General features: G+C 40.7%; 2 protein-coding genes across 3 annotated transcripts; both read left to right on the plus strand.

Annotated features, from left to right (window-relative positions):
- The first annotated feature begins 1,547 nt into the window (after window positions 1–1,547).
- Window positions 1,548–17,901, plus strand: LOC139131111 (uncharacterized). 2 transcript variants are annotated; one of them, XM_070697060.1, is made up of 5 exons: window positions 1,548–1,777; window positions 8,254–8,491; window positions 11,108–11,607; window positions 13,616–14,225; window positions 15,227–17,901. In XM_070697060.1, exons 2-5 carry the CDS (start codon window positions 8,260–8,262, stop codon window positions 15,451–15,453), a joined length of 1,569 nt encoding a protein of 522 aa, XP_070553161.1. In that variant the 5' UTR covers window positions 1,548–1,777; window positions 8,254–8,259; the 3' UTR covers window positions 15,454–17,901. The 2 variants fall into 2 exon arrangements, with proteins under 2 accessions (XP_070553161.1, XP_070553159.1); XM_070697058.1 differs by lacking the exon at window positions 1,548–1,777 and adding an exon at window positions 2,381–2,578.
- A 5,934-nt stretch (window positions 17,902–23,835) lies between these two features.
- LOC139132148 (uncharacterized) lies at window positions 23,836–24,396 on the plus strand. Its single transcript, XM_070698537.1, has one exon. The coding sequence runs from the start codon at window positions 23,836–23,838 to the stop codon at window positions 24,394–24,396; it is 561 nt and encodes a 186-aa protein (XP_070554638.1).
- Window positions 24,397–24,719: the final 323 nt, after the last annotated feature.

The following is a 24,719-nucleotide window of genomic DNA, read 5'->3' on the forward strand; positions in this document are numbered from 1 at the left end:
ACATACATACATACATACATACATACATACATACATACATACATACATACATACATACATACATACGCACGCACGCACGCACGTACGTACGTATGTACGTATGTATGTATGTATGTATGTATGTATGTATGTATGTATGTATGTATGTATGTATGTATGTATACAAGCACCTGTATTTGAGTACAAGCCATGACTATTCTTCACTTCGAAGTTTCGACGAGTTATCCCGGTGATCATCAGAAAAATAGTTCAACTCTACTGGTTCATTTTAATATGAGTTCCCAACGGAGGATGCATTCTTTCCCACGAGTCCAAGAAGTTAACTGATGAAAACAGGGAAAAAATTACTTCTGGCTGCATGAAGATGATGCTTAGATTAAGAAATTCCACGATAAGTGACTCCCCATACTCTCCATTTAAACGCAGAACAATTATGCGAATGCTGCTGGAAAATTGGAATGCCTCTCGGGGAGATTGGTCGTTTAAATTACCTATTTAGACAGGCCGTGTCCAAAGTGCTATAGGCATAATGAAGGACGGAAACAACATCACGACATCGGTACCAGAAACGGTGATTTGGGGATTAACACTGAGCTATTAGAACATGCACTTGAGATATCAACAGCAAACATCATTAAACAGAGGACAAGTCCATGGTCTGTATTGTTCACGGTGCAATGTGGCGAGTTAAATAAATGTTGCCTATGTCTGACGGAAGTCATCATAATCCATACCAGTACATCAACATCGACTTCCAATTCGTATTGCACGTAGAAGTGCAACCCTCTTTCCCAATCGAAGAATCACGGTGTACTGAAACACACTCCCGTTGAACTCGGTATGGTTGAATAAATGCTGCCATAACAATGCAATCATTCTACAAGTCAGAAGTAAAAAGCTGACCAGTGTATCGTTTACACCTGTTTATTTCTGACTTATCCTTCCTCACAAAATATCTTTATGTATACTATTTGTAATGAACTTTGAAACCATTCAATGACAACACAATCTTTTACTTCCACATATATTATATATTACTTCAAATGCAAATAACAGGATTAGGAGGAATATCGCCGTGGCCCAGTCTACAATTTCCATCTAAACTGCAGGAGACACAAAAACAGATACAGATTGCATAATATAATACCCTCTGTCTCTCTCTGTCTCTCTCTCTGTCTCTCTCTCTCTCTGTCTCTCTCTCTCTGTCTCTCTCTCTCACACACACACACACACACACACACACACACACAAGTTCTCGTCCAGCAGAAAAATTTAATATTGCGTCGTTGAAACCGAAAATCCAATTACGATGGCTTTCCTTGAATAGCAACAAGACTATCTAAGTCCATATAGTGTAAGCTCCATGTGTTCTGGTGTAACGGAGAGAGTACGGTATTGACCTCAGAGGCTTAACTGTTACCCACATATGGCACAATCTTTGTCGGTCGCCAAATGCATTCGTTCACACTGATAACAACTGCTGTCCATTGTTATTAATGAGCACGCCCTCACTCGATTCACACACCGTGTTGAACTCGTTACGGTTCGCCGCAAGCTTTGATTCATACCCCGTTCTGGTACCATGTCTGGACGCTCACTCCGAGCGAAGCAATGGTACAGTTCTCGTCCGGTTCAAACACCTGTTGTCGAAATCTTAGGAATCCCGATACCCTACACACTTCATATTCCTTTGCGTGCCTTTATTCTGAACTGAAGTACATGTGTCGAATCTCCCCGACCTCACTTGCACAGAGAACCAGCTATATACAGCACGCCCGTAAGTATGCCATACAGTCAGCTTGTTCTGAGTGTTGTATCGTTGTTGTGATTGCTACACTTGGTATGGCGACCTATCAATGACACCGGCGCGCAAACAATGATTACGTCACTGTGACAATGATGTTCGCAATGACAACACACGTTTCTTCAACAAGAGTATACTTTGAGTTAAACTTTATTTGTGCTTTCCGTTAACAGACATACTTATAGCAGTCGGCATGCCGGTTACAGTACACTTTTGGGCTCAACCGCAAAGTCTCCTTACATTTTCAGAATGTGTTCATGCCAGCCATTCTAAACTATATCTTACAGCATATTCATTGTTCGAATTATGTTTTTAAACTTCAACGACAGTCTGTGACGGTTCTCTTACATAAGTTCGACACTACGACCAACTTCTCAAATGGCCGATATGAAGTCTATTTCTTCTCTCATCGTATATCGTTGACTGTGTTATGTTAACTTGGCTCTATATCTGTAAGAAGTGCCGGTCGGTAAGACACTGTTTTGTTTGTGGAAGGAACAGCTAACAGACGTGCAAATATACGCACATCCGGAGAGTGTGTTTTTTTCAGCGTGTGGTGAGGGGGTTTCATCGATGGGACCACTATATGTAGGCGCTCACATTGCGTAGACCACGTGACAGTACGTGATAGTAGGGCTGATACTGTATATATGCTAGTCTGTTCTGGAGGTCAGGGTCTCATCGAGGGCTGGATCCTTTTTCACGTCAGGTACTCTGTCAGTCAAAATCGGTTGAGCAATACACGTTATCCGAAGGCGAGTCGCTCCGACGAAGGTAGGTGTAGGTATACGAACAGAAAACAAAGGTTTTACGACATTTTTTCGAACAGCTTTTTCAGAGATGTGTCATAAGCTTACGACTGTGTCAGATGCGCCCACTGAATTTCTACTTCCTGCTTTGTTGTTACCTCGCGGAAAGTGTAGAGGTTAAGAAAGTAAAATGCTGTAGGTACACAGAATATTATTCTGTACACGTAGTAAGTTGAACTTTGCCTGGCAATCTTTGGTAATTGCGAAGAAATGGAGTTTCGCCTCAAGCAGCTAGTAAGTATGGTATTTTGGTTTATATATTTAAGGAGAAGTCCAACTCCATTATGCGGAAGTGCAGCTTATGATAGCTCCTACAGGTGGTTTAATTTGGTTTGTTCTCCGTTGCCAGACCGTTAATCCGGGGGTACTGAGCAAGCACAACGGCAGTATACTGGGGTCTTGTGTTTATGTGTGTGTACGTATGTACATGTTCAATGTGTATATGCGTGTACGTGTGTGTGTATCAGGCTTACTACGACGAGAACTTGCAGTGAAAGTGATCCCCTATCCTTTTACACAGTTCACTGCGTTCTATGTAAGAGGGCCGGGTCATGTTTGGCGTTCGGGCTGTCGCTGCCACTGTCGCTAATGCTACCGGGCCTGCCACTAGATCTCGGGCAGGGAGGGGACGGTAGCAAGGGGCTGAGATTCACACAGTGTGGTTACGTGGGGGAACACCTCAAGTTCAGCCTCGTCAATTCACGTACTGACCCGACAAGGAAATGGTTTAAAACTCTATGCGCTACACTGTGTCTTAATTTGCGCTCAGGGAAGTGATTTTACACGGTCCCTCCACAGAACAGATGCATTGCAAATTAGTATTCAGTGAAAGCGTTCGGTGACAGTGCAGAAAGCTAACGTCTCTTTGTCTGGATTCTATTTTAAGTTCCCAGTCCTTCAGTAGAACCGCGCACAGACAATATGCACAGAGCGGTTTGTGTATTTTGATTTTGGTGGCGGTGGTTGTAGAACGTACATACCCGACCATCTCGCTGGACACGAGCGGGCCTCACTCACAAAACATGTAAACCGAGAAAGAACAGGAATTTTCCTTGTCTAAAAATAGAAATAAGAGTGTCAGATAAATGACCTAGAACTAGTACAAGCTAATCTTGAAGATATCATATCAAGACTTGTTTAGATTTATGTAAATCACATACGCACACATAAATAATTACATATAATAGTTTTCCGTTTCTGTACCAGCCTGTACACTCAGCGTGCGATCTATTTGCTTTGTAGACCTCACGGCGATTGAGTTGAGGTTGGAGTCGCGGTGCAGTCATTCACGGAGGTAGCCTTATTTAAAGCACTGACCCGACAAGTAAAGTGCCAGGTCATATCAATTGATCAATGCTGAATTTGTTTCCGATGATAGGGCTTCTATAAATATGGTAGATAGGTTGATGGCTTTTACTATTACTTATTTGGCCAGTAACTCTAACTTTTCATAATTTTGTCATTATTTTTATTCTGTACGTCAATTGCAAGTTCTTGTTCTGCTTCCACAAGTACGTTGAAACATCCACTAATTATAGCTTGTCAACAAAGCGTCTGTATGTGTAAAAAGCACGTGCACTGTTGATGTTTACATTTGTATTCTGGTCTGGACCAGAATTCACTTGTCAACAACAGCCATGTAGTCTGTACGTTGAAGCTGAGTTAACAAGCTGAATGCTGTGAGAAGAACAATAAATTATGGTTGACATTCACAAAAATATTGAAAAAATCATCAATAAGAGTTACTGATCTACTACCCAGAGAAACAGGTAGGAATTGGCAATATGATATATGCTAAACACATTTAGGATGCGTATATTTGAAATTAAGAGTCGGGTTGTAGGAAACAATTTGGGGGAGGGCATATACCAAACTGAACCAAATTTCCCATGCTAGACTAAATACCACTTCATGACTGGATCTAAACAAACGCTAGCTCTGAACTGTGAACCATTTATTAGTCTTGAATTAACAAATGCATTTGAACTTCCAACACGATTCTAATTTGGGAAAATTGGATCTTCATATTTTTCACATTTCTGAAAAAAGTGTTAGGTGTCCTATAGCTGAATATTGTAATATTACAAATTACTCATAAAAATAAGTGTATAACTTAAAAAGAAAAGCAGATTAGCTTACATTAGCAGATTCAACCGACCTTACTTCACCATCCAATTATTCAAAATTAGTTCCAATCGTCATGTCATCACGTTTTTAAAGCGGCATTTGTGCTCTTGTTTGAAAATATTTCTGTTTGGGACTCTTCAGGTCTTTTTGCGTTTTTCTCTTGCTTTATTTATGGTGTGAGGGTCTGCAAATTTTAAGCCGCCCATGAAATGCAGACATTGATCCCAAGACTATTTATCACATGATCGGAACTAATTTGGGATAATTGGATGGTGAAGTAATGTCTGTTTAATCTGCGAATGTAAGCTCATCTGCCTTCCTTTTAAAGTTACACACTTGTTTTCACGAGTATTTTGTAATATTGCAACATTCAGCTATAGGGCACCCGAGACTTTCAAGAAATTTGAAAAAGATGGAGATCCAATTATCCCAAACTAGTTCCCATCGTGTTTTATTTCAAATACGATTCCAATTCATCAAGTGTACAATGTGACCATGCCCTCCAAATTATTTCTCTGATTAAATTGAACACATAATATCAAACTTTGTGACTTAAAGGGGAAAGGGAAACCGTCGTCGGAACTGAGCATGTGCGAGTTTCTTGTTTACAAACAATGTATTTCGTGCAAGATATCTGGATGTACCTTATCATCATAGCCGCAATATTTAAATTATACGATGTTTATTATGATAGAAATGTTTTTACTTTCATCAATCACATCGTACCTTGGATACAGTGTTTACATTGGTCGTATGGGTCCCATATGCCCTTTGAGCGCAGTTCCAACGACTGTATCCCTTTAAGTGCCCCTAGTCATACCGCGAAATTGGCTGCAAATCACTATTACTGCCAAACAACTCGTAATGTTAGCCCTTTTCAGGGGAGATGAACAAATAAAAGTAGAAAAATGTCTGCGACGGCCAAGAAATTCTTAATTGGAGTACACCAAGAGACAAAATCAACGTGCAATAGGTTTCTTGATATGGGAGACATGTTTGATTTTAACGACACCGGCAAAAGTGCTCACAATTGGTTATCCTGATGGAATGGCTAAAAATAAATTTGGCATGTGCTCCAAAAAATTATGAGAGCAGATTTTCGCTGTCATTTGGAAAAAAACCAAACTACAAATATATTTATAAAAGTTGGAAGCTTTTGGAGAAGACTTTTCAAGGCAAACCTGAGAAATAAACATTATGTATGCAAATTGTTCGCTGATTTCATTACAGATATTGTCAACTGCTGGGGTAGTAATCACTCCCTCCTTATCATTTCAAACCTACACTGATTTATTTAAACTACTTGCTATACTTCTCGCCATTTCAGGGCCAGTGATGTGATAGTGACGTCAGTGGCCAGTGTCTATCACCTGATTAGTTATCCCAAAAACAAGAGCTTCTACGGTCTGTTGTTTGTTTGTTGTTTGTTACTAGCACCATGGAGGTAGCATATATGGCCATCGTTCACTCTCATCTTGACATGGTTGAACTTTATTCCAAGTCATGGTAGGCTTAGGATGCGTTCACAAATAACGATTAGGGGGGCTAGAGGAATCGTGATTGAAATCTAATTTTTTTTCAGATCCCCCCTCAATACCCTAAAAAAATTTCAAATGCCCCCTCTATATGATCAAAATTTTTCAAGTCCCCCCAACTATCACAAGCCCGCATATTTGTAAAGGATGTACGCGCAGAAAAAATAAACACGTATTGCGCCGTTCCGCTCGCAGGTGTTCAACACTACTTATTAGCAGTTTGTAAAGTAATATTCCTAAGGCAAGTTCTTAAATTGATTCATTTTAACGCATCGGTGAACTTTTTGGATTTATCGGTCTAAGCCAACTTGAGTTAATCCAACTCTGGCCAGGTCAATTGCTCCTGCCGAAGAGCACACAAAATGACGATCATGAGAGAGTAGGCAAATTGTGAATTCTGGCTAATTGCCATATTGCACAGTGACCTACCAAAAATTTTTTTCAAAACTACAAGACATATATGGATTAGATGCTACTCAAATTGACAATACTGGAAGGTTAAAATATATTCCATCGGATTAATGTTTTAATCTCTGAAATTTTGGGTGTAATAATGGCAACTTTAGTCACATATTTTTTCATTTAGTCTTTACTATTCAAAGTTTTACTTTTGTATTATTTTATGACAAGAATGTGAAAATTTAGAAAATCAAGCATGTTGACCCCATCTTTTTTCTTTAATATTTGATTATTCTCATATGCCAGAATTCAAAAATTCCCGATAATTTTTCAAGTCTCCTTGTCTTCCATGTGTTACTCTCTGGCCTGATCTTGTGTACAAGTATGTTTCACTGTCATGAGCGTCATTTGACCCAAACTCTTTCTTCAACTACCATGTACATCAGAGTCAGAGCTATCTCTGTCACTGCTCAGGTATGCAGTGACAGTGACACTGCAGTAGCAGGGCGGTACCTGACAGTGACACTGCCCGTAGGGAGTAGCTGTATTAACTTTGATAATTTTGGCAATATTTTTTTCAGTTTATACAACTGTGTTCTTGTTCTACTCCCTACAGCATGTTGAACTGTTCAGTATTCAGCTTGCTATCACAGCCTGTGTATGTGTACCATGCATTTGTATCACTGACAACTGACTGTCAGTCTGGACTCTAATTACATTATCACTTAATACATATTTATACAGGTTTTGTCGACAAACTGAATATTGTGTGTTTGAGCATGCTGTAGGGAGACAGCAAGAAACTGTAGTTGATAAATTGCATAGAAATATTGCAAAAATCATCAACAGTTGCAGCTTCTGCCCTGTTACTACGCTCAAGTTTGGTTTTTTACAACAAATCACACATGATTAGATTTTTTCGAGATAAAAGTAATGAAATGTGGCAAAATGGTTCTAGATTTTTTAAATTATTACTAACATTACAACAATTGGATGACATAAAAATGGTATTCATTTTTCATTGAATTACCTACAAAAACTTGGAATTGGAAAATGTAAAACGAAAAAGGGAACCAAAAAAATTTCCAAGTCCCCCCTACAGTATAGCAAAACTTTCAAGTCCCCCCTCTACTACCAAAAAATTTTCGAATCCTCCTTGAATTCCTCCAGCCCCCCAACCCTTCCCCCCAGCCATTTTTTGCGGATGCAGCTTTAAGTGTCATCGCACAGGATAGTCTATTGGCTCTCAATTTCCCGCCAAACACATGCTCGCGTTGTTTTTTTAACACACTAGAGAGATCCTGACAACTGGGATCTGTAATGGTTTCAGACTTCATTTCAATATATTAACTGCACAAAGCGGAAGGCCGGGCGGTCGCGGTGATGGACGTACCTATGTGTGCGCGAGCGGGAAGCGCGGCGCAAATGGTTAAGTAGCCACCTAGGGGTGACCTCAATCGCGTCGATGACCTTAGGGCAAGGAAATTACCTGAGTTTTTACACCACGACCGAATAAACCGTTGTCGTTCTGGTAGGTTTACATGCGTATCATTTATTCCTAGCTCCACTGCCGTTGCAGGTCATCATGGCTGAGGCGGGCCCACGTCTCCGAAGGCACTCGAATCATGAGAAGGTCATGTTGCCGAGGAGTCGAAGTGTTATCACCAGCGCCGATCTGGACGGGGTGGAACTCGACGATTCCGTGGGTGCTGAGGACAACGTAGGTGAACAGACGTCACATCAGCAAAGCACACCGACAACAGAAAACAACTATGATCAGTTCTCTAGTTTTGACTCGGAGTACTCCAGTGATGATGGTAAGTCCCTCTGGTTTGATACGGATACCCTAAGCTACAGTGAAGTGAACTGTCAAATGTTGGAACAAATTAACATAATCAAGGCTACGTCATGATCAACGTATTTTGCACGTGCACCCCGCACCAATGAGTCGCATTGTGAAGCAATGAGCGCAAATAATTTGTTTAATTTACATTTGATGACCCGGTCGTTCTCTGTGACTCATTTGAATTACAAGTTTCTCTTTTGTAACACAAGTTGAAGGTTTATGTTGATTCAGTTGAACGTCATGTAGGAACCAAACACTAATTAATGGAAGGAAGGTGCACTCCGTGGGCGTGCAATGATTAACATGGCGCGAATGGCTACTCAGAGCGCCATCATGGGCCAGGCCGACAGGTTAAACCAAACTGTCATATATACCGTAAGGCACTGCAAAAGTTCGCCATTGCTGACGTCACGCAACTATTTAACACCTTAGGTCACGCAACCATACAGTAACATTTTAACAGCGCGTTCCAAAGTATCGCTAAAAGATTGCTCCAATTCTCATCGAATGAGATCGCAGAGCTCGAAGAGGTTTTTGGTTTTGGGGGGGTTTTTTTCAAGTTGTTTTGGGGGATTTTCAGTGACTAAAGATGCGGATTTTGTATAAAAACAAGTCTGTAGACTTCGATGTGCTGTGTTTGCAATCATTTCACGTTAAGCAAATGAGATCACGTAGCGTTTGACTTCTGCACCGCTAAGGTTTCAGGTTCGGAGTTATGCTTTCAGGAGATAATGTATAACATCCGCAACTCGAAATGGAAATAAACCGTCGGCAATTTGTTTGAAATTACCATTCCCTTTCTGTTCTTTTTTTAACACGCTGCATATTACTTTTTGTTTCGGAGTCACGATGGTCCATTTAGACACATTCTTCCTTTACGACAAAGTGGCTTCTCAAATCGATGTTTCGTGACGTATAGCCTGCATCACGTGTGTGCTCGACCCTGGATCACTTTTTGTTTTAGTCGGCTGACCGAGTAAAGTAGTTTGCCTCCCGGAACAAAGTTGGTTGACAGCGATTGCTGCTATCAAAGTCCAATTCTGGAAATTAAAGTTACTCAGGCTTTAGTTGTGGAGAAAAACGCAATTATAACACGCGTTTCAACTGAAACATCACAACCTCAGGCCGATCAGGCGTCTGTGGTCTCCGGAAAATATATAAATTATGACTTACGAACATTATTAATAAAATCAGTTTGGTATTTGATCAGGGTTGAGCTTCAGTTTCGTTCTGCAATATTTGAAAAATCACTAAACAGGTTCGATAGGGTTGCGTTTCCTTTCAGCTTGTACATGGAAAGTGACTGAATGGCTGTGGCTCACACTTGACACATTTATTGCCAAAAGGAAGCTCAAGCCCGACCAAATACTAAACTGACTTTCATATTTCATAACCATTTATGTTTTGATGAGACTATATAAATGCCTTATCCGCCAGTTTCATAACCTGACAGTTTCAATTTCCTGTGTCCAAGTTTTGTTCGGTCAGGCCAGAGTAGTTCATTTCTCTGTTTGGCATTCACTCAAAATTTTGAAAAAGGTAAAAGCTGATCAATTAACACAGAGAGAAAAAATTCCTCGAGCAAGTTTTATACTTACTTGATAACGTTCATATATAAGACTGGTGCCCAATTTCAAGAATCACAGCAGAAATTCCTTTCCCACCTTCATATAACTTACACTAAAGTGTGACATTTGCGAGCTGCAGACGTTGTAAATACGTTTTACAAAAAATTATAAATGACTATTTGTAAGCAGAAAAGCGACACTGTAAAAGTCCTATTCAAATATGCACAGCTTTTTTCATGAAAACCTCTAATACATAGGCGCGTGAGAACTCAAAGCAAAGAATTTTAAATACTTCTGCCTTTAGTTACGTGTTCCTCTTTTTTTTGTAGTTCACGGAACTTAAAAGTATAAGTTGTATGCTAAATTTGTCTTTACCTGGTGACTATTAATGGTGATATAACAATGGTATTGCTCCAATTACATCATGCATGTAAACGTCACCGCTGCCAGTTGAGGGTATGGCATATACAGCATGCAGACGTGTGTAAGCTGGCCATTGTGATTTCTGTGATTTTAAACATACACAAAAGAAAATAACTGCGATGCCAGCTGTGCGATAACACTGCTATCTATATTTCAGTTGCACGAACAAAGAAATTGGCAATAAATAACTTGTTCGAGATCGTCGAATGTCTGATAGAATATTTTTAGCTTGATAATATTCACACAACCGCCATTGTTGACATTACTGGGTTGTCACGTGATTTCGGTAAACATCTAGGAAAAAAGACGGAAAAGTGTCGGCTGTGTGTTTATATGTTATGAGTGTAATCACGAATACACAGACACGGTGTACATGAAACCTGTCATTGCAGTGTGTTTGTGTTTTAGTATATTTGGCCCCTCCAAGCGAGTGCACAATCCCATACGAGAAGGTATGACATACCAGGCGGACTTAGCTAGAGAGGTAGAAATGTCAATACGTCACAAAATTGGCAACGAGACAGTGTGTCCCAATACTATCTTTATCGTTTTTGTGATTTCACCAATTCACCAATTCTGTGTTATTTCTTACTCAGCAAAACACAGCACGAGTTCAGTAAATCCCGAAGACATCTCCCAGGTTAAGAATCAGTCACCAGCGTCGCTCATGAACAGGGTGGTGAAGTCCGGTCTCACCGGTGACATCAGACAACGCGACACGGTGAGGAGCATGATGACGGTCATTGAGGCCATGAAGAGCGGCGAAAGCAGTGACATTTGGGACACTACACGAAGCATTGCCACGTTCATTTACATGCCGTTCCACAGCACCAAGAGCGAACAAACGCGCCGCCAATTTGGCGATTACCTGGCCAGTTCGGGCGGAGGTCGCGAGTTGACTTACTTCCTAGCAGGCCTTCTGGAAATAGAGGAAAAGACAGACCGAATCTGGCAGTCGATACACTTTGTTCAAAATACTTGTTGGGACTACTCTGACGTTAGTTTGTCGCTTTGTAAAGAGCTTGGGAAATGCGGCATGCTACATCTGATGTTCACAAATCTAGAACGGTATGGCTTACAGAAATACAGTACTATGGTAAGTGTTGCTAACAGTAAGTGTTGCTAACAGTTAGTTCAAAGTCCAGCTTTTAAACTGCTTTCTTGTCACTATCTGTACCCTAAGGGCTAGGCAGTTTCTTCTGCCTTTGATAGGTAGGGATCAGTGGCCCTGGCGGGGAGTGACCCTTGTTTTTTAAAGCGAGAGGGTCAACCTACAGTTCCTAGGTTCTTGACATTGGTGTCAGTATGAGTATGTTGTGATGGTAAGCGACGTGAAGCCATTGATACAAACACATAATTTTGTTAAAAATTTCAAGAATAGCTGAAAGCAGTATCATTCAAGAAGAAAGTACAAATAATTACCCAACGAAAGCAGTTGTACCAACAACAGTTAGGTTTGTATCGATCCATGACACTTGACAATTTAATTTATTGAATTCTTCGCCACGGCACTAAATCACCCAGCAACGTTGGTAGCGCTAATCACCCTTCGGCTAAACCTCTGCCCACCTGAATATGACATTCTGACAACAGATAACTCTATTGGGTTACAGCTGAAATACCCAATGGACATTACCACTAAGTAATAAGTACGCACGTCGAAAGCGAAGGACTTAAAGTTTTGCTTAAAATTTTCCTTGATGAAACTTTCAACCATTCACTCGCCAAAATCAAGAATAAAAATCAGGGGTCACCGTGTGCAGTTTGTCTCCAGAGACACAATGCAATCACCTAACATTTACTGATATTTGAAATTCAAAATGACTGCCATCCCCATGTTAACTCTGTGGGAAAAATAAAATTTTCGACTTTCGAAAATCTAAGCCTGAAAGGTGTTCTTACTCCAAGAGCTTTTAATTAGTTCCAACAAGAGGTAGATCAGCAAAGAATTTCTGGAAAATTTAGAATCCAAATATTTGTCCCCGAGGTGCATTCTACCTTGACTCTGATCACATTTCCGGATCAAACGGTGAGGTAAATTCATCAAAGTTTAACGGAATCGTTGAAATAAGAGAATGGCCGCCTTATGTACAGTGAAGGAATGGAATGTATAAGACAGTTTGGAAAGGTCGGTCGTTGTGACACAAGTAATAGAAAGCAAAATAATTCATTTTAACAATTAAGGTAATATTCGCCTCGAAGGTGAAAGACTTAAACTTTTGCTCAAACTTCCGTCAATGAAACTTTTTACTATTCTCTTACCAAAGCAAGAATAAAAACCAGGGGTCACCATGCAAAATTTGGTACTAGAGAGACAAATTACCTACGATTCTTGATATTTGAAATTCAAAATGGCCACCATCCCTGTGTTAAGTATATATGGGCAAAATATTTTTTTTTTTTTTACTTTCGAAAAACTAAGACGGAAAACTTTTCTTTCATTAGGAGCTTTAAAATGAGCCACAAAAGAGAATTGCTAAAATTTTAAAGCCTGAATTTCTGACCCGAAACGCGTTCTAAGTCTGTATGTTGACACATGTATTTGAAATACATCGCTGAACCGCAAAATTCACGAATCACGCATTAATTATAGACACGAATATACATTATATCTGCCAGGCATGTTTCGTCTTGTCAACCTGTTGATCAGAATGTGTTGAGACGCACACACGTGCACGACATTCTGCGAACATACCTTAATAGTAGACACAAGGAGTATGCCTATAGTCGCGTGGCATGATTAATATGTATGGCTCTCTCACATGGGGGAATTCACGCTGGCAGTACACCTCAAGTCGGGGTAACATTCAGATAAAACCGGGGGGGGGGGGAATTCACTCCTCTCAATACATGATAAAGATTGGGCTTGATAAATAACAATCGGATATTGGTTATTTACTTTTCATTTCGACTGAGAAATTCATTCACTTGATGGGTCATTTGTTGGCCCTGGTATTTCGATACCCCCCCCCCTCTCTCTTTCTCTTTCTCTCTCTCTCTCTCTCTCTCTCTCTCTCTCTCTCTCTCTCTCTCACTCACCCCGATTTCTTCGCAAGTCACTTACACTTCGCAACAGTCACCGTTGTTTCCATCTCTCTAAACAGAATGAGCGCCAACTGGTGATATCGTCTTTGAACATCTTACACAACTGCTCGAAAACGATTAAGAACTTGAGACTTTTCAAGGATGAAAACGCGGTCGAGAAACTGGAACCGTACACTCACACGCATGACAAAGAGATATGCATGCTTGGACTATTTATTTTATCATACATCGCCGACGACACTGAACTTGACTTTCTGAAAGCGAGCGACCATGTGATGGAGCACATTCTAGGAATCCTAAAATCTGCTTTGACTTCGGCGACCCTGAAGGGCAGGTCATCCGCAGGGAACTTCGCCGCCGTTGAGGTAATGAAGAGTTTGATCAACCTAGCCAGAAACGACGACAACAAGTCCATCCTGGTGACCGGGGGAGTCACGCCCTTGCTGCTGCAGTTCATGCAGAGGGGACGAGCTGCGGAGAAGAAGTTTGCCACCTGTCTGCTGAGGGCGTTGCTGAAGTTGCATGGCAACAGGGCCGCGATCATCGAGACTGTGGGACTGGTCAATATGGTGAACGTACTCTGTAAGAGCGATGTGACCTCTGTGAAAGAGGCAGCAGAAGGCGTTATGATGGCCATCATGAGACCAGACAGCGCCATTGATAACCCAGGTAAGGCAAAAAAAAACATCTTGTCTTCGTACATTCGATATCCAACGCGTAAATACTCAAAATTTTGCAGCTGGTTATATTGTGGGCTGGGAGACCCGTCGCTCGAGGCCTAGGGCGCTGGAGGAGGAGGGGGATAGAGAGCGCCCTCAAGCGACGGATCTTCCAGTCTAGTTTGTTATATTTAGAAGGAAAATAAAAAGTTCACAACTCACGAGGATTTTATTAGATCAGAGCCATGTCTCGGGAAATGCACGTTAAGAAAGACATGGTTTGATCCGGGTTTTTACTAATATACACACCGTGAAATCTTTTCCGTTTTCCGTAAACGTGAAACGGGTATATCAAACATACACCTTCGTGTGTTATTTCCTCAACAGAATTCAACAAATGCCACATTTTTCACTAACAACACATGTGTTTTCACGAAAAGCACATGTGAATTTTGAACTACAGTTTGACATCCTCAGTGTGATTATAATGACATGAAGATAATTATGGCTGTATTGGTGCCATAGTACCACTGGAAAATCTCGTTTTGTACCAGATCTCAGTTTGTTCTGTGACCCTTAAGATCTGACAATTATAATTGAATATTAACGCCATAAGTATACGTATACAATCTGAGCTGAGAATGGAAACCACGTGGTCACCGTTGACCGAATATATGAGGTCGAAGGCAACAAGACGAAGTTTCCGCATGGAAAGTGCATTTGAATAACGATATTGGGGTTTTTTTGCTCACTATAACTGTTATGCATTCTAGCTTGTTGTGCTCTTGTTTCGATGAGATTGATCCCAGACCTTGATAGCCATACAAGTAGTATTTAGAAATATTCTGCAACAAGCTATAGACAGAAAACTAAATACCCGATTTAAAACAACAGAACGCTCGTTTGACAACTATCTATACTGTTAGAACATAAATATTTACATACTCATTCAAGGCATTTGCTTTACTATTGGGTATGTGATACATAAAATTATTACTTTGTATTGTGTAGGCTCGAGCAAGAAAGGACCCCAAGCCAAAGCTGACAATTCTAAGCGGTCGCATCACAGCATGGTGTTAACAGATCATCGACGCAGCGAGGAGTTCATCGTGCCGAGGTCCACCGCGATCCGCTCGCAGACGTTGGGCGGAGCCGTCAGAACCAACGGGGATCCAGTCAGAAACTCTGTAGACATAACGCACTGTGAGGTGATGTTCGAATGCGAGGACGGAGACTGATTGGGGTTGCCACAATCGCCGCACCGGGAGGACCAAGTTGTCATCGTGCCATCGAATGAGACCAAATTTGTAAAATCTAATTTTATTTTCTGACGTGTGATCAAGACAGAAGATTCTTATTTACTTGTATCGGCTTTAGAACATCTGTCGTGACTTCTCTCCCTATCAAGATTCGCTTAGTATGTTTGCAGAAACGTGGCTTTTGTGCAGTAGAATCCAAATTCATATTGTATATAGCTGGAACTTTTGATATCCTAGGTATTTTTGTATCATACATCAAACTAATATATATACACTTTTTATAACTGTCAAATTTCAACAATAAACAGTACAAGAAAGGCTACACAAGGGGTGACCACCCAACCCCGTGGATGATATGTCCTAGCGTTTCCAATTTCGCCGGTTTTCCCGTTTATTGTTTCGTTCCCACAGCCAATTTGGCTTGCTTTACAAAAGCTAGCGCTTTGAAAAACGATGGCGAAATATTCCCGCGAGTCTTATTAAAATCTGACGAGCATACATTATAAAAACGGACACTGTCTCTGCAACTGCACTAGGACTGGTGAAGAAGTTACAACTACCATTACCAACGGTCAATTACACGTTAAAGGCTTAACATTCCTGTATGAAGGGAAAGAAATGAATCGGGAGCGTGTCTAGTCGACCACATGCCCCCGGGAGTAGCAGGACCGAGTGATCCAAGCATTGCCTCAGCATTGTCTGGATGTATGATTTTAGCAGACACTTCTCATTCTCTGTCAATATGCCCGCCTTGTACACAAAGCTAGTTATGCAGGGTCTCGGAAACTTTCAGCCAATTGATTGGCTTAAACTTATTCCGTAATCATTTCCAAACAGCCAATCAGCCACGCTATAGTCCTAGTTTCAGACTCCTGAATTGAACTTGATGTACATGTAGGTACATGTAATGACGATTTGCCAATCAGATATAACCGTCGTAACCGCTGCAGCGAGTACATATCAGAGCCATTTTTAGAAAAGTGTACCATATGATACGATAAGATACGATAAGAAATTTATATAGCGCCTGGCATCCATCAAAATGTTCACTGCCGCTTTACACAGTGTCACATAGTGTCAAAAAGTAGGTCTTTAGAGTTGAAAACTTCAGAACATGATACAGAACGAATATAACCAGGCAGCCCATTCCACAACGTAAGAGCAGCATGTGAATTCGCCAATGTGTTTCAAAAAGAGTTATTTCACCGAAATTTACGTCACGTGACATTTGTCGTCAAAACTGCATCGAAATGGTGTTCAAAACGCAGCCATCCGATCCTCCTAGGGGTGTAGGCCTAAGGGTTAGCGAGGGCTCAAGGGTGTAACGTCCCCGTTGGTTATCAGCTTACGTGTCACGACTTCCATTATTAATCAGTTCAGATAACCTGTTCCCAACCTAACGTTCCTTTGCCAACAAGCGCAAATCAAAACTGCATATATAAATACACAGCTTGACAATCATTTAGAAGAACTGAAAACAGCCAAGATTTATCAAATAATTTTTCAGAAAGCTTTAATGTCATTTCACATCGTGTACACGGTATTATCATACAGTCAAATGTTGTCCTCATTATTATACACCTGGTACTAACAGGGTGCACTCTGTTAGTGTATTATGACAAAACACACTGCCCGGCGACAAACTTTTCTTTCTCTTTATTTTGTTTGTTTGTTTGCATGGTTTTTGGCTTTGTTATAAGTGGCGTCCTACACCGAAAATCGAAACACTTTTTAACACGGGCCATGCATGCATGGCCGCAGACGGTGGTAAAACTACCGATATACCGTGTTCCACGTGTTCTGTTGATAATCACAGGCTGCAACGTGTCCTCAAGTGACCCTTTACCGGTGACATACAACGCATAAATGCGACTGTCGGTTTATTTCTTTAAGGCTGTGTAGCTATAAATTACAAAAAAATACTTACAGTTTTGTAAGTAACATGTTAATATTCTACACTGCCCTATAGCGAAAAATTGAACACTGTCATGGTAGACACTTTGTGTTTTTTCGGGATTTGTATCAGAACTTTGAAAGCCACTTTGGTCTACTAATCGAGCAAGTGTGAACTCCGAAACTTGCAAGATTTGATTTAGTTGCAATCACTCTGTGTATATGTAATATGTAAATTGCAGTCACGGCATTCGAGAGTTGAGAGAGCTCTTGGTCAAGCAGTCGAACATTAATTCTTCTTTGAAAGACTTCAAAGACTTCACAGACTTCTGCATTGCAATATTTTGACAGCCCATGTAGGAAAGTCTTAAATCTTTCTCCCTTTCCAGAGACTGTAACTGACTGATACCATGGTAAAAACAAAGCATAGTAATGTCAAAACTTTCAATCAAAGCTCTTTAATAAAGTTCACCATGGTGGCTCATCGCTGGAAATATACAGCGTCTGGGTTATCTGCTTCATGCGTTTCGTACATGTGTAAGTCTCACGTTTGCTTTTACTTATGGACGCCCATTATTAATGAGAGGGTCTATGGTTTACATGATAATACCCATAATGGACGACAACAGTTGTTGCATACTAATATTTAAGCAATAACCTCCGCTAGGCGGGTATACATGAGGTTTTGTCACAAGCGAATTGTACCATACTCGAATGCATACTCGACTGCAGCGGGGATTATTGCTATATTATCATAACAATTTATTTGTTTCTGTCGTCTCATTTGGGTATTCTTGTCACTGTAAGCCTCAAATGCAGAAAATGGACGTCTGGGAAATCGAACGTCCAAAATTCAGAGAGCGAGATTGAGAATTTTTTTACGCTGACAACACGCACGCGGTATCTAACGACAACACACGCATTACATCCATTAACATTGCATTACATTCACGGTACAACGCAAAATTTGCAAATCGGCTGGCTGCGTTGTACTTGAAGCAAGCCAGCTGCTTCATTTAAGAAATCTTTTCTCTGTCAGCTCAGCAGTGTATTTTGGGCCATGGTTGATGTCCAGTGAAGCAGACGAAAAAAGTGACAGTGTAAGTATGGCAAAGTGTCAAAGTACAGTGTCAAAGTACAGTGAGGCATTTCTAAAACAAGGATGAAAAAGTCAACACCTGTACACCTTGCAAAATACTAATTGTTAAACCTTCCATTATTTATTTTATTTGTTTAAGCAATAAAGCACACCCAGCGATGGTATATCACGAGATTTTGACCAGTTCACGACATATATGAACGAGCGATAGCGAGTGCATATATGAAGTGACATGGTCAAAATCGAGTGGTATACCGTCGCTGGGAGTGATTTATTGCTATTATATCATAACAGTATATTGAAATTCTGGCGTGGAATGTCAGAAAAGGAATTTTCCTCAAGCTGAAAGCTAGCGCGCATGCCAGCCGTGGTATATCGCCAATATACCACAGTTCTTTTCGCGTCTCGACCAATCAGATCGCGGCTGTATTTGCACCATCAATATACTGGTATGATGTAATTCCAATTCTAAGTGATGAAAACTCCCACAGGTATATGTGAGGAACAGTCAGTTTCTTTGGTTGGGGATACAGTGCAATGCTTTTGGCGCACAGCAAAATTTGCAACCCCTCCCGACTACTATGTTGGCTAAGAAAATCTTGTGAAAACAGGTGAACCCCTCCGCTTTCAAACCTTCCGATTTACAACAGGGCTCTTTTGCAGTATTTGTGTGGAGGGAGTGACTGAGGGACCACCCAACATCAAACCATCACTGTAATGATGCGTATTCACTGCTAGATTAACTAGGAAAGGTACGAAAATTCATTGAACGCATCTTTTGCAATGTAAGACTATTTTTCTTATCGCTATGCTATGGAGAAAGCACTGTTAATGTATCGGGGTAAGATGTATGTTTCATATAAAGAAATTAAAATGTGGCATGTTAAATATTAATTATTAATTTGTAAAGAGATCCTGTTGACAACTAGATAAAATTATGATGAGCCTTACTAAATTCCCTGACGAGGGCTTTAAGTTTTTGTGTTAGCCATAAAATTCCAAACGTAGAGTCCTTTGTCCAAGGATTGTTTTAGGCAAATGTCTGAAGAAACGCTATCTTGAGATTTGTTAATATTACATTTGAATGAAATCAGTAGATTTGAATTAATTAGCTACAAGTTACTGTAGCGTTGTCTTTTCATAATTTATATTAATAATCGCTGGATCATCAAAACAGCAATAAAACTGCCGTCAGCCATTTTACCAGGATATCCATATCCCGTATGTCACGTGATGCGCAATGAGTCTTTCCTTTCTAAACATATCTCAGTATTGTGTAGGCAAATTTTACCGTGTCGAGGATATCTGTATGAGGAAGGATTCGAAGAAAACCTTGATAGTTTAGACTTCCTTGTGATTTGATTCATTGGTAACGCCCAGTGGCTTAATTTGCATCCACTGGCGGCATGTTTCTTTCTCGTAGGTTGTTCAGTCAGAGAGTAGAACCGAGAGAAGCGTTGCCATATATAAACGTGCACGCTCAATGACTGCTGATGGCGCTGTTCTGCTGCCTCGTGATTACAACCCAGGCTACGCGAAATCGGTGAACTTACAAACATCTCGATGATCAGCCACTACCTAGCCTAGACCCTATTTCTTCGCTTTGGCCTCCGTGTCTCAAACCATACTCCCAAATTAGTTCAAATTTGTGTTATTTCCAATTTCCTTTTTCGAAGATACGTATGTGGCTGATAGAATGTGAATTTCTATGACATCTTTACACCTGGGATGATCCTACTCTGCCCCGCCCTATGTACGATGCAAATTGTTTAAAGGCTTAATAACAGCCAAAATGCAAACCCAGTGATTTAATCGGGAAGTGATTATATGCCTTTATATGCCACTTATGCACTATGGTAGTGCGCGCCTCGACATTGTAACACTTAAATCTTTGCTCAAACATTTCTCAAGGAAGATTTCGGACATTTTCTTTCAAAATCAAAAAATAAAATTCGGGTATCACTGTGTACATTTTGGTACCAGGGAATCAAATTATTTCAAATTTAGCGATATTCGAAATTGAAAATGGCCGTCATTTCTTTGTTAACTCCATAGGGAAAAATTATTTCGATTTTAGCAAAACTAATCAGGTAAAATTTTATTTACTCCAAGAGTTTAAAATGAGCCCCCAACGAGTAGTATATATATCAGAAAGGTACTGTAAAATGTGAGAGTCCGATTATCTGTCCCCGAGGCGCATTCTACCAATTACGGTAAATAGATACGAAAACGATATCCACGTCAGATGCTGACTATATACATCTGTTTACAATATTCTCTTTTCACTATTAGAGCGCCAAGCTACTTCAGTGAACTGCAATAAAACCGCTTACACTAATTAGTTTCAGCTGTAGCCAGCTGGCAAAGTCGACAACATTGTATGTCCCATGCAGACAGTTTGTCTCGGGAAGTTGAAATAAACAAGACTTGTACATGGACCAGTGTGCATGGTAATGTTACATTGTATCTTGTAATCTTGAACACTGGGTACCAATCGTAAACTCTCATTTACAACCCAAGACAGAGCACGTTTTAGCTTTTGACAAGCAGAACTTTTGTCTGTATCAAGTAGCCACGGGTGCAACAGAAACTGCCCAGTTATAACACACTACACTGACACACCGATCTGGTTTGAAACATTTTATTGCAGGAAAACATACAAAAACTATATCAATATAACAACGTTGGCAAGCAAATGGGAACCTACTTGCCTATGAGAACAGGCAGCTAACACATGCTTTGAAAAACTTGATAATCGTAACTTTGAAAAATGAATTTTGATGTGAATCTACCTCAAGCAAGACATTGTCCTTTGCGAGCTACACAAATTTCAATGTTCTATAACGCGCTATGAAATGCAAACAATCCGATGGTTAAAGCAAACGATTGTGTGCGTTGAAAACTGAAATCACAATTTTGAGTCTAAAACACAACGTAAACAAGTGATTCACTACGAACGAAATTTAGAATACTGTCCACAAAAATGTCCACTTCGAAATTAATCCCTGCTACTCGGAGGTGGTGGTGGTGGCGGTGTTGGTGGCGGCGGCGGCGGAGGCGGCGACACTGATGGCATGCACGGTTGGTGGATTGCTGGTTGCCATAATTCAGCACTGTACTGGTAATCAGGTGGCACATATGGCATGTAAGATGCATGGTGGTACTGCATTGCATACCATGATTCCATGAATACGGGGATGGATATGCTGGATGCCCGTATGACATTGGACTTGGGTTTTGAAACATCACAGAAGTTTGTAAACTGTCCCCGCTAGCTGACGATTGAGCAAGTGGTGAAGCTTGAACAGGTGAGGCTGGCGATGTCAAAGTTATTGCTACCTCAGGCTGATTTTCTTGATGTTGCATGCTTGTGATCGGAGAGGGTTTCTGTAAACTTGATGTTGGTGAAACAGATGGTGTTGGCAGTTTCGGGCTGGGCTTAAGGCCACTGTTTCCGCGAAATGCAGCATTGAGTCGCTCACGAACAGGATCGTACGCCCGCTTTGCATAGGAGCTGTATCTATCGGCAATGTTACTTCTCTGCTTGAAGTTGTTGATAATGCTTTGGAATGTTAAACTGGCTGTCTCGATATCATTTGGCACCTTTCCCTTGTAATGAGTTTCCAGTATTGCCGCATCCTCTTTTATTACTATAGGTGCTCGGAACAAGGCCGTGGCAAGTTCGTAACAAGTACTTCTTCTTGTTCGAGTTAACCAATGCACCATAAATGCACGAATAAAAAGACCTGCGAGATGAGTTAAATGCTTGCTTCTTCACATCATACTCATTTTGCTTTTTCTTCAGCTCTGTTGTCAACTTGGTCACTAAATCAGAAGCAGAATTTAATTCCTTTCTGAACTCTGGGTGGTCGGCAACTATACCACATTGTTCAGGTGACACACACTTTTCAAAGGGACATGATCGTTTATCGTGAGTGCCGTATGAATGACAATTATGACACTTCTTCTGCCCGGGTTCGCGTCTTGGTTCTTTATACTTGTTTTCCAAATTGTTAAATTTTCCTTTGGCATTGTCAAGTTCAGCTTCTACGAATGCAATTTCCTTTTCAAGCGATTGCAAGGCAAGCTCCTGTGGTGTGTTGTAATGGTAGTTGTCGAAAAATCCATCCTCCTTGGATAGGGCTTCACGTTTACTGTGTTGTTTGGGATCACTCCGTGGTGACTTGAACAGTTGCTTTGGCAACGCACTTTCCTTGTTTTCTTGGCTCGGTTTAGCTCCAATCGGACTTCTTTCCTCGAAAAGATCATGGCGATCAACTCCCAGATGTGACCTCGGAGTCTGCAATTTCGCAACTGCGTTTAAAATCATCCTCTTGTGCACTGTACTAACTGGCATCGAAAATTTGTCAAAGTCCCGTGAACGAAAGAATTTCATTGATGATTCGTTCAAGAAATCCAAACGCTGGAAGTCTTCTCGATACTTCATTAAAGCCGGATCGATAAGAGATAAAAACTCCTCAATTGTCTTACGCCGTGGAGTTACGGTTGCACTTTCCATGTTGTTTGTTTTTCGGACTGTCTCAATAGTACGGTATTTCCCACGTGTGGCCACGACTTTCGCGCACTAAACTTTACTGGACGATTCTATTTTTTCAGCAGGAAGCTGAACATGAACATACGAGTAGTTAATTTTTGCCCTAACTATATCAAAATGCATTTTCCCTGGATTGCCGTCCATGTCGTTTGTCAATATTATTGAATATTGTATGAAATAACTTAAAATATTTATTTTCGTGTGTTTGTGTACGTATTGAAAAATGGTCCCTCCTATTTATATGATATTTTGCCTATGCTAACCCTTGACCTCCGGATGTCGGTTGATCTTTTATTATACGTCACGCGTTTCTTTAACACGTGTTTTGTTGGTGTTAATGTTGAACTTTATTCTTCAACACGTAATGTAATGCTGTGAAAACGTGCGACGTTCGCGCAGTGGCTGTAGGTATAACCTTGGATACCACCTGAGTAAGGAATACCGAATGCAAATTGTAACAGAACTTGAAAAAAGTTGGGGCTGATAAGGAAACGGGGATATGTCCACGGGGTAGCATTACTCCCGTCGCCAAGAAGATGTCCGTTCATCATAGTACAGTTTGTGCAACTTGGGATAAATGTTGCCAAACGAACGAATTGAGCGACTGTCAGAGAGTCAGACACCGTGGTGCTACAATTCTTGACCAGCCGGACATTGACCTTGTCGAGGGTTTGAAGACCGAACGCCCTTCAATCAAACTGAATGAGAACTACGCGATGAACTCAGACAGTATTCTGGGAAAGACGTGAGCATCAGTACAGTTTCTCGAACAGTTTGTACGAAACTTTCTGGTGGTCCATGGACTCGCAAAAGGATGACAGTCGTTCCTCAAGGGAAATATACACCAGCAAATATTGCATACACGGAAGCGTATTTAGACTACATGCAAACTAAAAATGCTCGCACTATAAAGTTTATGGATGAAAGTGGTGTGAAAGTTAACACAGGACAGTCGAAGTATGGACATTCTCCGTGTGGACAAAGATGTGTTGAGCTTGGAAGATATGCTGCTGGCGGAAATCATTCAGTAAGTCTGTTAATTGGTTATGATGGCGTAAAGTTCTGTGATGTGATCTGGGGTCCATCTGACACTAATAACTATCTTCGATTCTTCACTGAAGCCGCCGAAGCATACGACAGTAATGGACAGCCGGTATTGGAGCCGGGAGATACCGTTGTTGTCGACAACGCACCTATTCATCGAAATGAGGGCCAAAGGCTACTTACAAACTGGCTTCAAGATCTTGGAATTGAACTTGTTTTCTTACCAACGTATTCGCCAGAGTTCAATCCGACAGAACAGTGTTTTAACAAACTGAAGGCCATGCTAAATAGGATTACTACCGACCTCTATTACATGCTAGCGTGCCAGTAGCAGTATATGAAGCGATAACAACGATAAGTGCAGATGATACTATCGAGTTTTACCGTGATACAAATTATTTGGTGATATAATTTTTAATTTACATGTACCGGTAAGCCAAAACAGATTATGTTATTACAAAAACTTACCTTACATAAAGCTATAAATGGAAAATACTTTGTGTGTGTGAGGGAAGAGCGAGAGAGAGGAGAGTGAGTTTATCTTTGTGGTGATGTGTTTTACAGTACTTAATTTTTCGAAAAACATCGATTTTTTTTTATTTTTCAAAGTCAAGATTATCGAGTTTTTCAAAGCAGTGTTAGCTGTCAGTTCTC

Source organism: Ptychodera flava, chromosome 4 (genome assembly GCF_041260155.1).
Source record: "Ptychodera flava strain L36383 chromosome 4, AS_Pfla_20210202, whole genome shotgun sequence".
Taxonomy (NCBI): Eukaryota; Metazoa; Hemichordata; class Enteropneusta; family Ptychoderidae; genus Ptychodera; species Ptychodera flava.

What these genes read in the sequence shown, in the direction of transcription:
- LOC139132148 (XM_070698537.1), top strand. Translation starts at nt 23,836, where the DNA reads ATGACAGTCGTTCCTCAAGGGAAATATACACCAGCAAATATTGCATAC.
- LOC139131111 (XM_070697060.1), top strand. Translation starts at nt 8,260, where the DNA reads ATGGCTGAGGCGGGCCCACGTCTCCGAAGGCACTCGAATCATGAGAAG. An exon ending in TACAGAAATACAGTACTATG is followed by an intron (nt 11,608 to 13,615) that starts GTAAGTGTTGCT and finishes CTCTCTAAACAG; the next exon opens with AATGAGCGCCAACTGGTGAT. An exon ending in CAGCGCCATTGATAACCCAG is followed by an intron (nt 14,226 to 15,226) that starts GTAAGGCAAAAA and finishes TGTATTGTGTAG; the next exon opens with GCTCGAGCAAGAAAGGACCC.